This window comes from Talaromyces proteolyticus (genome assembly GCF_021365285.1).
Source record: "Talaromyces proteolyticus strain PMI_201 chromosome Unknown BGW36scaffold_7, whole genome shotgun sequence".
NCBI classification, from domain to species: Eukaryota; Fungi; Ascomycota; class Eurotiomycetes; order Eurotiales; family Trichocomaceae; genus Talaromyces; species Talaromyces proteolyticus.
In genome coordinates, this window is record NW_025764283.1 from 1,229,351 (window position 1) to 1,243,750 (window position 14,400).

At 47.0% G+C, this 14,400-nt stretch overlaps 6 protein-coding genes across 6 annotated transcripts; 3 read left to right on the top strand and 3 right to left on the bottom strand.

The window, feature by feature from the left end:
• Nucleotides 1–29: 29 nt before the first annotated feature.
• BGW36DRAFT_428350 (putative peptidyl-prolyl cis-trans isomerase) lies at nucleotides 30–790 on the top strand (the record flags this gene model as incomplete). Its single annotated transcript, XM_046220537.1, has 3 exons — nucleotides 30–41; nucleotides 101–166; nucleotides 230–790. 3 exons carry the CDS (start codon nucleotides 30–32, stop codon nucleotides 788–790), a joined length of 639 nt encoding a protein of 212 aa, XP_046071275.1.
• A 434-nt stretch (nucleotides 791–1,224) lies between these two features.
• BGW36DRAFT_360180 (zinc finger protein ZPR1) lies at nucleotides 1,225–2,771 on the bottom strand (the record flags this gene model as incomplete). Its single annotated transcript, XM_046214149.1, has 3 exons — nucleotides 1,225–2,450; nucleotides 2,501–2,531; nucleotides 2,580–2,771. 3 exons carry the CDS (start codon nucleotides 2,769–2,771, stop codon nucleotides 1,225–1,227), a joined length of 1,449 nt encoding a protein of 482 aa, XP_046071276.1.
• A 150-nt stretch (nucleotides 2,772–2,921) lies between these two features.
• BGW36DRAFT_184689 (uncharacterized protein) lies at nucleotides 2,922–3,792 on the bottom strand. The gene has a single exon (XM_046209746.1). The coding sequence runs from the start codon at nucleotides 3,679–3,681 to the stop codon at nucleotides 3,073–3,075; it is 609 nt and encodes a 202-aa protein (XP_046071277.1). The 5' UTR covers nucleotides 3,682–3,792; the 3' UTR covers nucleotides 2,922–3,072.
• A 22-nt stretch (nucleotides 3,793–3,814) lies between these two features.
• BGW36DRAFT_417543 (lariat debranching enzyme, C-terminal domain-containing protein) lies at nucleotides 3,815–6,647 on the top strand. Its single transcript, XM_046219388.1, has 3 exons — nucleotides 3,815–4,213; nucleotides 4,266–4,367; nucleotides 4,434–6,647. The coding sequence occupies exons 1-3, from the start codon at nucleotides 4,148–4,150 to the stop codon at nucleotides 6,456–6,458; spliced, it is 2,193 nt and encodes a 730-aa protein (XP_046071278.1). The 5' UTR covers nucleotides 3,815–4,147; the 3' UTR covers nucleotides 6,459–6,647.
• A 199-nt stretch (nucleotides 6,648–6,846) lies between these two features.
• On the bottom strand, nucleotides 6,847–7,923 carry BGW36DRAFT_397928 (putative chitin deacetylase; the record flags this gene model as incomplete). The annotated part of the gene is made up of 2 exons (XM_046218343.1): nucleotides 6,847–7,670; nucleotides 7,725–7,923. The coding sequence occupies 2 exons, from the start codon at nucleotides 7,921–7,923 to the stop codon at nucleotides 6,847–6,849; spliced, it is 1,023 nt and encodes a 340-aa protein (XP_046071279.1).
• A 2,666-nt stretch (nucleotides 7,924–10,589) lies between these two features.
• On the top strand, nucleotides 10,590–14,159 carry BGW36DRAFT_428355 (protein required for cell viability; the record flags this gene model as incomplete). The annotated part of the gene is made up of 3 exons (XM_046220538.1): nucleotides 10,590–10,683; nucleotides 10,717–11,293; nucleotides 11,351–14,159. The coding sequence occupies 3 exons, from the start codon at nucleotides 10,590–10,592 to the stop codon at nucleotides 14,157–14,159; spliced, it is 3,480 nt and encodes a 1,159-aa protein (XP_046071280.1).
• Between the last annotated feature and the right edge of the window lie 241 nt (nucleotides 14,160–14,400).

Consider the following 14,400-nt stretch of genomic DNA (forward strand, 5'->3'; position numbering starts at 1 on the left):
TGCCCACCAGACTAGAGCCTGCGAAGAAAATGTCGGTGACTGTAAGTCTGACCTTGCCTTCAAGTTATTCTACTTGATCTATGGCTGACCAAGAAGACAGCTACATACCACCCACGGCGACCTCAAGGTCGAAATTTTTTGCGAAACAGTCCCTCGAACCGCAGAAGTAAGCCACGACCCCGGCTTTCACATTACTTTACTTTACATGCTAACAGAAAACTGGGAATAGAATTTTCTCGCCCTATGTGCATGCGGCGCATACAACAACACCCCCTTCCACCGATTCATGCCCGGCTTCATGATCCAGGGCGGTGACATATCACTCAGCAAAGCGGCGACGTCGTCCGAACACCCCATCCTCCCATTCGACGACATCCCCAAAGGCGGTACTTCAGTATACCATCCATCTGCCCTCAACCAGGAAATTCACACCCCTGCACTTCGTCACAATTCTCGAGGTGTACTTTCAATGGCATCGAGGCCCGTCAAAGACCGCACACTCCCCGGTATGCAAGGCGCCACCGGATCGACTGTGAATGGTAGTCAATTCTTCATAACATTTGGCTCAGCGCCGCATCTAGATGGCGAAAGTACCGTTTTTGGGAAAGTTCTTAATCTGACGGCTCAGGATGAGAACGGTGATGTTTTGGGGAGGCTGGAAAAGGCTCATGCTAAAGTGGACAAGAAAGGCCGCGTGATTCAGCCTAAAGAAGGAGAGGAAATCGACGGCGAGTGGGAGGCCTTAGAATTGAACTCTGTGACGATTCACGCCAACCCATTCGCAAAGTGAACCTTTCTTGCCTAGGTGGAATTTTATAAACTATTCACTCAAGGGAACCCCAAGTCAACGCTCCCCGAGAAACGGCACGCCGCATGCTGCTCCCAATTTCAAATTAGTCTACGAGGAGACGTTGAACCGAGTTTCCATCTGAAACATGGTACAGGCGGCGGGCCGAGCCAAGGAGGCTTGACTTGGTAGTCAATTCGGCCCTATCCCTGGTTGGGCGCATCGTACAGTAGTAATCTTGATTGTATCTACTGGTACATGAGGGCTATTGCAGATAGGACAGCTTTTGTCAAATAATGAGAACTTTATCATTTGTCATTGGTATCTAATATTACTCTTCGCTAGAAGCCCACATGCATCTTTTGCATCTTTTGCCTCTTTTGCCTCTTTTGCCTACAAATCCAGGCATTCACTCGCATCTTCTCAGGAAGCCAAGCTCATTCTTTGCTTTCCTTATCGTTGTCATAGCCCTCGGTCTTCATGTCTTTCAAACCGAGGTCGTCCTCCTCTTCCTCAGTGCGAGTATATTCTTCTACTTTTATCTGAGGATCGGCGTCAGGAAGGTGGAGGTTTTGCACATAGCTGTTGGCGAGAGGATCTTCAAGCGTTACAACAAATTTTAATTCTCCTTTGATGGCCGAGTCGAGCTGATCGAAGAAACGCGTCCACTTCTCCTTATCACCAGAAGACAGGGAATCTCCGGCACCCGAGTCTCCTACATCGAAAATCTGGCCATGAAGTTGATCACGAACTTCCGTCAAAAGACCCTCCACAGTTGTAAATCTTCCACCGAGCGTACCGGGTTGAACGTCGAGCTGGAGCTCTTCACTATGCAATGCACACGTATCTGACTTGAGAATATCACGCGATAAATCCTCAATGGTCTCGACTTTAAGAGTGATTCGCTTTCCCTTCTCCGGGACCGCACCGCCCGTCTTCACTTCGTTTGTCCGATAGCCGCAGTGATCACAAACGGTACTCCAGACGAAAACTTCTTTGAAGTATGGGATGCTGACTTTTTGCATATTCACAACGCAAGATTTCGCACATCCCGGACACTCTGCAGGAAGGGTATATACTTGACCGTCAATGATATCAAGATCATCAGGATCTCCAGCGCTTTGGACCATAATCTGCTCTTCCGCCTTCTGTGCATCTGGGTCTGCTGCAATACCTAGTTCTTCGTTTTGCTCATGCGTCCGGGGATAATCGCGGCGCCTATATTTGTTCCCACTGTCGTGTGTAGTAGGTGCAATGAAGGAGTTGCCTGTGGGGTCGTCCAGTGAAATTGTGAAGGGGAAAGCTTCTCGCTTTAGCATCTGCTCAATCTTCTGGATGATTGGTTGAAGAGAATTGTAGAGCTCCGGGGCTTGTTCTTTTCGCAAAGGTTGTTCGCTTTCAAGTGTCGAATGTATTTTCTGAAGGACTCCCTCCACATTGGTGAGTTGACTTTCGCCTTTGGGCATTTCAATGTCCAGGGTTTCCAGTTTGAAAACAGCAGTATCACTCTTGATGACCTGTCGTTGAAGGTCTTCTTCATTTTCTGCTACCAAAGTGTATTTCGATCCGTATGTCCGAATCTGAGAAGCCGACTTGACAGAGTTGTCTTTGAAATAGCAATGGGGGCATTCGAATGATTCCAATATGATATCAGAGAAGTGAGCTGGAGATGTGAGTAGATTGGCTTCGTAGTGGAGGAGGGGGCAGACATACGTACGCGCAGGAGCAAGAGCCGAGTGGTTCCCTGCCCATGTTAGTTACACATCCACAAAAATGGAAGTGAGCAATGTACATTCTCATGGCAGTTCATGCAAAGGCTTTCAACCTCGACAACGCCATTGTCATCCTCGTTTTCGACAACCTCGCCTAGCTTATGAAACTGCGATTCGCTTTGATCCGTTTGGGTCATGGCATTATCCAACATGCGATCCATTTCCTTCGCATGTTGCTCTGCAGGCGCCGGGGTATTCTCTGCCTGGGACATCGTAAGCGTAAGGTGATTATCCGAGAAAAGACAACCTGAGAGAACTGGGGAGAGTAGAAACTGGGCAGTTTATAATCAAGCCGCAAGAACATTTTTTAAAAAAAGACTAGCAGCGACGGGAACATTCGCTCTGGTTCGCCGCCCGCCTTCAGCGGGGTACAGCAGCCAGCAGCCAACAGCGATAAGCGTAGCCAGAGCTAGACACCCCGCACTTGCCCGAGTTAGGGAAAGCGGCGAGCAAGTGATCGGAAGCCAGCCCCCGATTCTCCGAGGCTTGGCATCAAGGACGAGGACGCTTCTTTTATTGCTGCAGGAAATCCAGGAGATCTAGAGATGATGTCGATGCGCGGGCCGTCTGTGTGCGCGCTTTGGAGGCTAAAACTGCTTGGAGCCCTCCTTGCTTGCGCGCTTTCGCCCTTTTCTTGCTGCTCGCGTTGTCCAAGACGGACTTGGACACATCTGCTTCAAGTGGACTTGGCAAAGACTCCGTAGGAGTAGATAAATCCCGGCCATGCTGGTTGATATTGGATGTTATTTTTGTAGGGGCATTCGTTTGCTCGTGTTGCTTGCGAATCTGAGGCTGTAGGTATCGGGTCATTCTTTTGTTGCAACGAAGACATTGGTAGACAGTCGCGTCTCGGATGGCGTCTTTCGACGCCACCTGACCATTCCTCAGGCTGCGTCTCTGTTTGATTTTCGAAATCTTGGTATGCTCCTTGTCTCGTGGACTGCCACAAGCGCCACACCAAGTTTCATGCTGCCGCGGCTTCAAAGGCTTCAAGTTTTCATAGAGCAAGCCATTGTGCACGCTGATGAGATGAGCTGCCGTGGACACACTTTGTGCACCTAGTAATTTTGCGGAACTCTGCAGGAACTTGAGTCGCAGTGTAGAATCATTTGCAGCGGACATAATAAAATAGCTCTTGCTTGTGGTAGAGAATTTCGCTAGTCAATGGCGGAGCATGAATATGGTTGAGGTAGGCGGGAGGAGAAAGCGCAGAGCCTGAGATAAACCCGGAAGTGACGGTTTGTTCACACCGCACCGTCCATCATCAGACTCGACACCACCAATAGCCAAGACATCCCGCCCGCTTTATTCTCTCTCCCTCCCCTTTTGAAACACTCTGATTTAATTTTACTTCTCTCTCTTTCTATAACTTCAAAGTGGTTTCATGCACTGTCTCTTTCAATTATTGCTGCCGCATTTGACATGTCAGGCTGGCAGGCAAACGTAATATCATTCGACCCATGACAAGACCTTTCTTGGCTATATTGCACCTATCAAACTTACCCTCACTTTTATCAAAAAGCATCATCGTCGTCATCTAAGCCTCGCATCGTTTTCATTAGCCTCGATCTCGGGGTATAACAAAAAAATGTCACGGGACGGTATTAGTGAGCCGGCCGCTCGGGCGAGGATACGGGTCGCTTTAGAAGGCTGCGTAAGTTGAAAGAATCCCATAGCTGAGAATGGATCTATTAACCAAGATAAAGGGCCATGGAAAGCTGCATGATATTTACTCTAAAGTAACCGAAACCGCAGCATCAAAAGGTTGGGATGGCGTCGATCTACTCATAATTGGAGGAGATTTTCAGGTATTTTTTGCCCTGCTGAACACTCGTTCTAAATATACATTAGGACTCTAATCTGACATTTCATAGTCCGTTCGAAATGCGAATGATTTGACTGGCATGTCTGTTCCTGTTAAATACCGGGAAATCGGGGACTTCCATGAGTATTACAGTGGCAAACGCACTGCCCCTTATTTAACTATTTTCATTGGGGGCAATCACGAAGCTAGCAATTACCTCTTCGAACTCTACTACGGTGGTTGGGTTGCCCCCAATATCTACTACTTGGGTGCTGCAAATGTTATTCGCTATGGCCCGCTACGCATTGCTGGTCTTTCAGGTATTTGGAAAGGTTACGACTATCGGAAGCCGCACTACGAGAGACTTCCATATAACAATGATGAAGTTAAAAGTATTTATCATGTTCGAGAACTTGACGTGCGCAAGCTTTTGCAAATCCGAACACAAGTTGATGTGGGCCTTTCTCACGACTGGCCTCGGGATGCTGAAAAGTTTGGTGACTATCAACATTTATTCAGAATTAAACGAGGATTTCGCGAGGACTCAGAATCCGGAAAACTAGGAAATGTAGCTGCCAAACAAATTATGGATAGATTGCGCCCACGCCACTGGTTTTCAGCGCACTTACATGTCAGATATATTGCTACAATCCCGCACGGTGAATATCCCTACCCACACAATGCGGAGTCGACGAAAACAGCCAAAAAAATTACCCATCAGTCGTTTCCTCAAGGGTTCGATGGAGCGACTATCTCCACTCCATCAGAAATGCTAGGCACAGTCAATGATGAAGATCAAGAAATGGGGGGAGTATCACTGGAAGTTGCCGACACTGTTAGCGACCCTCTGTGTCAAATAAAGGGGTTTACTGCAGCAACGAATGAGGCAAATGCCCACTTAGCGTGGAATAACTTTCACGAAGTTGCTGCAAAACAAGAAGCTCTGGATAGAGAGAACTTCCTTCAGAATCAACCTCAGCCTGGAGAGTCATATAAATTGGGCGTGGATTTCACTCAGACCTGGAGAAAGGTTGAATCCAATGGCATTCGAAGGAAAGTCACTGATGTTCATACAACTGATCTTGGCGAAGAGAAAAAGACCGTCAAGAACACCAACGAGATCGATCTAGACTTTGACAGTGACATTGAAGCTCCTGGTATTCAGAAAAAGGAAGCCAGCGAACAGACAATCACCGTCAAAAATTCAGACGAAATTGATCTCGATTCTAACAGCGATTCTGAGGAAGTTAAAAAGTCGAACAATCTGACAAACACAGATACTTCTATGAAGGATTCCGACGAAATCAAACCCGACCACAACGTTGAAACAGCCACAGGAAGTTCCTTTTTGATGGCTCAAACCGCTGCATCTACGAAATTAATGGGCGGCAAGAGAGCTTCCGAATACGTGTCGGAGAACCTTCGTGATGAGTTGCCCGATGCCTTCAAACGTCTACGCCCGGAACCGGCTGTTTATGGCCCGTTGCCCGATGCCATCACCAACAAAACCACCGAGTTTCTGGCTCTAGGAAAGTGTCAAGATGGTTTTGCATGTAGTGAATATCTTGAGCTCATGGAGATAGTCCCAATTTCGGAAGAAAGTAGCGCACAGGCTTCTTATATCCTTGAATACGATAAAGAATGGCTAGCAATCACTCGTGTTTTTGCAGATTCCATTGAGCTTGGAGATCATAGGAGTCAGGTTCCCTCAGACCTTGGCGATGAAGTTTATAAACCGAAGATCCTTGCAGAAGAATCCTGGGTGGAAGAGAACATTGTCAACAAGGGCAAGATGGCAGTACCCAACAACTTTGAGATTACAGCCCCTGTGTACGACCCAGCAGTTTCGATCAACACGAAAGACATGCCACCTGAGTACAACAACCCACAAACAGCGGCGTTCTGCGAGCTCCTTGGCATTGAAAACAAATTCCACTTGACTCCTGAGGAGCAAGTACGACGAGCCGCCCTCGAGCCTCGGCCCTCGTCCAGTTACAACCATGGGCAACGACAGGGGTCGTACCGCCAAGGTCGTCATGTCTCAGGTAGGGGTGGTAGATGGCGTGGCAGTCGTGGCAGGGGATTTTCTCGTTAGCATTGTAACAGCATGTGACAATGATAGCCAATCGCGGATTTCAATACAACACCGTATGTCGTTTAGGTGCTTGTATAACCACCAGGAATCAATGGTAGCTACGCAAATTCGAGACGCGTCTAACCTAAATTAAAAAACATACATGTATCATAGTTTAGCGTCAATGAATTCAATGCTATGCTAGCTTAAGACTACCTACGTAAAATGATGAAATTCGCAGTAACCACAACATACCAATAACGTAACGTGTACTTTTAATGGGAAAAGTATGCATGCGTGCAAGGACCGAATCAATGAAGTCAAGCAACTCTTTGAAACAAATAAAACCAGTTCAGCGGAACAGACTAGAAAGGAACTCAACAATAACCCAGACGCACCCGAATGAAATCTACTGGGTTCGATAGTCCCAGCGATACCAGTTGTCACGAGGATCATTCAAGCACTCCCCAACAGTCACGGCCCGGTAACCAGCATCCTGGACTCGTCGCAAAATGTAAGAGGTCAAGTTGTACACAGTTTGCGCGTGAATGTCGTGTCCAATTGCTAAGAATGGACGGCCGAGGGGGACTTGCGAATTCGACAAGGCGTCGCCTACGGTATCCTTTGATAACTGGATAGCTTCTGGGTTATCATTCTTATAATCGTTTGTGTCAATATTGAAAAATATGACATGGTATCCGAGTTCGGCCAGGTCGTCCAAGCAGTCATCATCACAGTTTGAGTATGGAGGCCTCATGTAGGTGGGAAACCCACCGAGGATGTTGCGGAGCGCAGCTTCATTTTTGACCAGCTGATCTCGGCGTTGAGAGGGTGTGATCGTATTCAAGTCTTGATGAGACCACGTGTGGCTTGCAATTTGATGGCCGCCGTGATGCATGCGCTGTATCAACTTACCCCAAGGACGGCCGAAATCATCAATTTGGCCCTTTCCAGAATTCACACCAGTGATGAAGAAAGTAGCCTTAGCATTGAAGGCTTCAAGGATGTCCAGTAGATCGCTTGTATATTGATTAGGGCCGTCATCGAAGGTCATTGCGAATGTATAAGGAGCTTGGCAGGAATACACCTCTTGGCCGTATGGAACATAGCCAACATGGGGTCGAGGGATATCCTCCGTTGAAAGACCTTGAGGAGTTTTATTTGCATCGCAGCTTCCGTAGTCCAATTGACAGTCTGGAGCCTGACAGTGAGCAGTCGTGTTACCGCAATATCCTACTAGACGTTAATGCCGTGTATGTGCGATCTGCCTTGAGTGAGAGCACTTACCAGCCGGCGAGCAGCAGAGATCCTCATCACAGTAACCTACGTCGGGACCACATCGTTCGCCAAAACGAATCCTAGCAGTAACCAGCTGAACGTTACTGCTCTCTTCGGCAATCTCAGACGCTGGGATTCTCTTGGTACTTGTTTCTCGCTGGAGACTTTCGAGGACAAGACCAGGAGGATGGTGAAGGAGGAATGGCATGGAGAAAACGGCAGCGACAAAGGCCGTCAACAGGGATAAATTGAGACGGAAAGTCATGCTTGCAGAATGGATTGCTACAATGACGATGAGTATACAAGGGTCTAAGCAAGGCAAGGCGATACGTGGTTGATATGTGGGATTAGAAAAGGACGAAGAGAAAGCCCGCGGAGGCGACAGTTTTAATGCTACGGTTGTCCTCGCACAACAAGGAAGGCGCAGCCTAGCTCTACATTCACTGAAACATGGATTTGAGGAAGGAACGACTGCCATGCTCTTCACAAGCAACACAATGCCTCAAACACTTTCCTCGCTCATTCCCTCAAGCCACCCATACCATCGACACCTTCCAACACCACCAAGCCTGGTCTGATACAATCTCCGTCTGATTTTCCATCGCTAACACTTTCCTTCATTAATGAAGCTGCAAAGGTAGTTAGCCAGTCTTGCGGGCAAAGATTAGACAGGGATACTTATAAAAAATTAAATGGCCGTCCCCCCCGAAGAAGGACGGCGGTCCTCCACCACAGCCGTCATGATCTTGTTCTACTTTCTCGCAACACAAAAAGGTTAAAACCAACACAATTTATGGGCGACCTTTTGGTTGCTCGACAGGAAAGCTTCCGGCACAGGGAAGGCAGCCAATTCTTTTTCTGCACCATGATGTTTGATCGTTAACCAACCTTTTCATCGAGACACCAAGCAATGAGTGAATAAAAACAAATGTCAGTCCAGATAAGCCTAAGCTTTGATCCTCACTCGAGAGAGGTCCCATTCCGACAATCAGTTGAGTATTCAGAGAGAGTATGCTAAGACGCTGAATGAGAGCCAATGATTAACTCGAGATCACAAGGTGGAGCCTTCAGAAGCGAAGAAACGAGCCCTCAATCCCAGAAAGCAAACCCCAGCTTCCGAAATATGTTGGCACCAATCAAAAACGAAAGCTTTACAGTCTTGATCATGCAAAGAAAAGTGATTCACAAGAACAGTGGACGACAGCGGTCAGAGGACGAACTTCTCGAAACCCAGAGAACAGCCTCGCAAGGCTAGGTTCTGACAAGAATCACTTATTCAGACTGCTATATGCTCATCATACACCTTACCATGACTATCTATCTTTCAAGCTTCACGTAAATTATCATCAAATATCGGCCTGGATGAGTACGACTCTCGAATTCCAAACCCCGGGTAACGGGAGCTATCACATCTCTTGTGCGTAATACAGTATTCTCGGAGACTAGTCTTTGTTTCCTCTCCTAAATTTTGGAGATTTGGAGGGCATGACAATTGGCGGACAAAAGACATCCAGAAAAACCGCCGAGTGAAAGGGAGATGGAAGGGGATACCTCCAACCCACACCAGTGTCGGCGCCCGTCAATCGATTCCTAGGCTTGACCCAAGAAGAGACGGTTAACGCGGCGGATCGGAATCTTCAAGTAAAGCTCAATCAATGGCTGGTGCCGCGATTGGAGGTCGATAAGCGAGCTAAAATACCCAAGTATATACCGAGAGCCTGGGTTCGAGGAAAGGGGCGGAATTTCCCAATATTCCGGATTACAGAACAGTGCGGAACGATGAAAGTGTATTCAAGGCAAGCAACGACCGGAGCAGACAATAAGCCAAGTGGGGAAAGCTAGAACTTCCTTAAAGATACCTAGACCTCGCTACAAGAATCGTCCTGCAAAAGTTGGAGCTTAAGCAAAGTCGACTCCTGATTCCGACGAGCAGATCCAGTCACTAAAAAAATGGTTCCGGCTGTATGTAGGCATGTATATGTCGTGTTGTGCTCATCGCGACCTCACGAACACCTCAACATCCAGAGGCCACTCCAATAGAGAGATAACCCGACGTGTCCCACCAACCCTCTCCCGGAGTCTCTCAATATGCCCACAAAACCAAACATTCCATTATGATCCAGTCTATGCCCAGCATTGGAAGACCGACACGTGCCCCTTCTGGGGACTTTAAAACGTATGGAAGCAACCTTCTTTGGCTTTTCTGGGTGGCAATTCGAGTTTCTTTGACCCATCCCAGCAGCAGGGTCAGAATCGGCTAGTCGAAAACTCGATAAACAACACCGCGAGACTTTGGAACCGACCAAGTTCTTAGGGTTAAGTTCCAATCTCTACCTACCCTGAATCCGTCCAGGCTCGTACGTCCGGCAACAAGCGTAATAGAGACCAAGCGTTTTTCAAGGGGCATTGAAAGCATGAGATAAAGATCGGGAAACTATGGGGAGAATAATACTGTATAGAGTGCCACGGATGGCAAGAGAGTGGTGGAAGACGAAAGTCGTAAACAAAGCTAATGGCCAAATTACCTGAGATCCATATGCGAGGTGACTTGAAGCCAATAAACGATCAATCCGATAAAGTGTATTCGATTGACTGAGACGAAGCTGTCTGAATAGATCCTCCTAACAGACCTTAGTTTTGCGAGGATTCGTAAGTCAATGAGAGTTGGTCAAGAGAATATAATAGGAGCTGTGGCTGCAGGTTCGGGTGAAATGCTGGCGCGCACGGGTGACGCGTGAGCACGTGACTAACTGATTAATAAGCCGCGCCCCATTTTTGGAATGGGATCTATCCCAAAACGAAGCCTCTGTCAGAATTCGTGAAGTCATGATGTTAGAGGGATAAAAATACGCTGCAACATGCGAAAATATCGAAATGCCAGAGCCCGTACAACTCCAGGAAGTGTTCGATGCTGCAGACAATTTTTTACGTCCTGTTATAGATCGAGGCATGCATTACAAAAATCTCCGTAGAAGCTGATTTAAAGCTGACTTTTCGGAAGATGAAATTCGCAACAATCGTGGAGGCTCTCTTGTTGAGATTTTAAGTCAGAAGCTTCCTACGTCTCCAAAAAATGATGAGACCCAGGCTCGTTTGTCAATCATAGAAAAAGCGCTTCAGTATCTACAGGATATCCATAAGGCATTTGTCTTATCTGCAAACTCCAAGACACTTATTGAAAATTCTTCGGATGATCCTCGGGAAGATGCTAGAAGACGTCGGACTTTGAATACGCTCTTAGACTTGATTTCGATCGAAGGTGTCTATCCTTCACTTTCTACAGGTGTTGGAATACCATTGGAAAAGAGAGTTATTACAAATCTTCCTCCTGGTGTCATTCCTAAACATGTGCCGGAAATCGCAACTGATAAGTCGCAAAATGAAGCTCTTCTACGTCGTATACTGTCAACACTTATCAATATCGTACTGGATGATCGCGATGGAATCCAATCAATTGTTCGAGGACGTGTCCTGAGCGACATCATCAGTGGTGTAGCAGAATTAGCTTTCAACACCTGTGACGTATCCGATCAAGGGACTAACAAATTGCAGCAAGACTTTGACAGAATCATTGCTGAGTATTAATCAGATTTCCAAAGGTTCGACAGCCCTAGGAATGCTAAGCCACCTTACAGGTCGCCTACATCGGCTATACTACCAATATTGTCGAATTTCTTACAGCCAGAAGCTGCTTCCTGGTTCAAATCAATCATATCCGCTCGTATATCACAGATCCCTTTGCGCGAGGATGGTGTTATACATACCATATGGTTTCTTGCCTCGCAATTTGCCCCAACACTTGGAGAAGGCGTCACGGAGCAGTCCTCAGGCGGGCCGCCGATCACCGTTCAAGCAATAATGCAAATATCAAAGCTCCTGTCGTCAGTTCCACAGGGTATGGACCCCACCAGTTACTTCCAGAATCTCGCCCCAAAGCTGCTTACCTTGATCGACTGTGATGATCCCGATCTAAAGCGCACCGCGGCGTATGTGGTTGGGAGCGGGATATTGGGTAAAAGAGCATATGGAGCGCCTGGCACCATAGGACACTCCATTTTCATCGTACCTTTATTTAAAGCGATCACAGCAAAGATAGATGACGATGCTAGAAAATGGTTGAGGTCGTTCAACCCATCAGCTCAGAATGCAGAGCATGGAGACATCGAGCATTCATTAACTGAAGTCTTGGTTGAAGATTCAACCCTCCTTCTAGCTATAGAAAGACTTTGCACGATTACCTTACAGCACCCCAATCCTGGACTTGTGAAAAGGCTAGTTCAGCCTATATTGCTCCCTCTCTGGGGCTTAGCATGCCACGCTCAGGCCCAGAACACAGGGTATGATAAGCCCTGGTCTTTACTTCAGACTTATTTTAGTCTATCAGCGGGCTTGGTACCTTTCCAAAGACTTGCGGACAATTTGCTCTATGACGGGGGTGATGATTGGATATTTCAAAATTCCCTGGGTGGTATTTCGCTGGTAAAACGGACCAAATCAGAATTCAACCTGATCCAGTTAATGGATCAGTTAGACCATCGTGCTGAGAAGTTTACGAAGCTAATGAACATTGATCCCCAAAGTGAAGACCGAACCGGCGATATCTTCCTCTACGTTAGCCAAAAATGGCTTCTTGAACCGCCAGACAACTCTGTTACTCTTCAGATAAACCCAGCGGCAGGGTCAAATATCTATTCACACACTATCATGGCAAAGCTTGTAAGCGCCAAGATTGCAGAAAAGCTACTAGACGAATTCAAGGATAATATATCTAGACATCCGCTGAGAGTGTTAGAACTTGCGCAGCAATTAATACAGAGCGAACTGACAACAGCTAATGATGCAGAACGAAGACGCACCCTGCGTGAAAGTGGAAAAGCATCTCTAGAATCGTTAGCGAACATTGCAAACCCAACCATAGGTGAATCGGTATCCGAAGATGAACAAAAAAGCTCTACAGAAATTTTATCCGCGACATTTAGCTTGCTTTCAACTATCCTGGCTTCTCCCGAGTTCTCTATGTCACGATCAATTCTTCCAACTCTTGAGAGTATCAAGTCGCAGCTGGACCGCCTCCTGCCTAGCCTTCCAAAATTACTTTTGAGCCCAGGGCAAACGGCGTCTATGCTGCTGGAAATTCAAATCAATTCCCCTCATGACACGCAAGTCACAGCATCGACATCTTCGCATGTTACAGACCTTGACACCCATCGACAGGCTCTTCGAAATATGACATCATCGCTCCTCCCCGTACAGGCAGAAGGAATGTCGCTTTTATCAAAACTCATCAAAAAGTCCTCTCCGGTCCTCGACATACCTTCAACCCTAACGCTATTATTATCAATCATTACCGACCAGGGCTCAGAAACGTCTGGGGGTGAAGATTTTATCTACTTGAATGCAATCAAGCTGATGGGTATACTTGCATCCAATCATCCTCGCACAGTCGTGAAATCTCTTGTAGAGCGATATGCAGACAGGAATGAAGAGTGGACGCTAGATCAACGACTCAGAGTCGGCGAGTCATTGATCAGAACGGTAGAAGACCTCGGTGAAGCATTGACTGGTGAGACCGCACAGATTATCGGAGATGGAATGATCAATGTTGCCAGTCGGCGAGGTTACAAACCCAAAACGCATAAGGCGCGGAAGAGACAGATCGAAGAGACGAGACGAGCTGAGGAGAGGAGAGCAAAGGAAAATGAAATTAGATTACCACCTGGATGGACGGTCTCGTCACCAGCGTTGTCCAACCCCGAACCCGAGTCAATTCCCCTTGACGATGAAGACTCCGATGCAGAAACGCCAGAGCAAGCAGCACAGTCGGCCAACCTTCTAGCTGCTTGGGCTGCAGGCTCCCAAACAGACCTAGAGCCTGATGATATCCGGATCCGAGCCTCATCAATATCAATCCTTGCAAGTGCCATTCAGACAAATATAGTCGGGCTAGGCGTTTCCCTTGCAACGTCAGCTGTTGATCTTGCTATGTCTACGCTTACCATTGAGTCTAGTCCTGAGAGCGCTATCCTGCGTCGCGCCAGTGCTGTCCTCTTACTCGATATTATCAAAGCCATAGATTCAGAACGTGAAAGTGGTTCGAAGAGATTAGGTTTTGGCTTCTCACTCACTTTAGAGGACCTAGAAAACACTGGCTCATCTCGCAGCCTGGAAACAATCGGCAGCATTCCTAAAATTTTAAACTCATTATCTATTGTGGAAAGCCGAGAGACGGACAGCATCGTACGGGAACATATACGTGTGTTGGTAGAAAGCCTGGAAGCGTGGATGGAAAAGTCTCTTCTATGGGGCATAAGAGCGCAGTCAACCGGCGAGGATCTCTCAGGCGAACCTAGGCTTCAGCTTGGGGAACACATTGCAGGACTACATCTTGACCCATTGGCTAGACGCGATTCTCAAAATAGACCACGGATCGAAGAAATTGAATGATCGAATGGCCAGTCAGGATTTCTATGTCATAGAATGTCATTTCCAGAGCTAAATTGCACGTGCTTGTGCATTTTGAAAATAAAAAATACGTAACATGTTTATAAACGTTATTCCATCATCATCTCGAGTCCTCGCAATTATGATAATCCCAGAGAAAGAACCACATAAATACCATACATGCAGTGAGAGATAAAGTCGACATCGTGGACCATACATTAGAATAGACCACAGATGCAGTTTC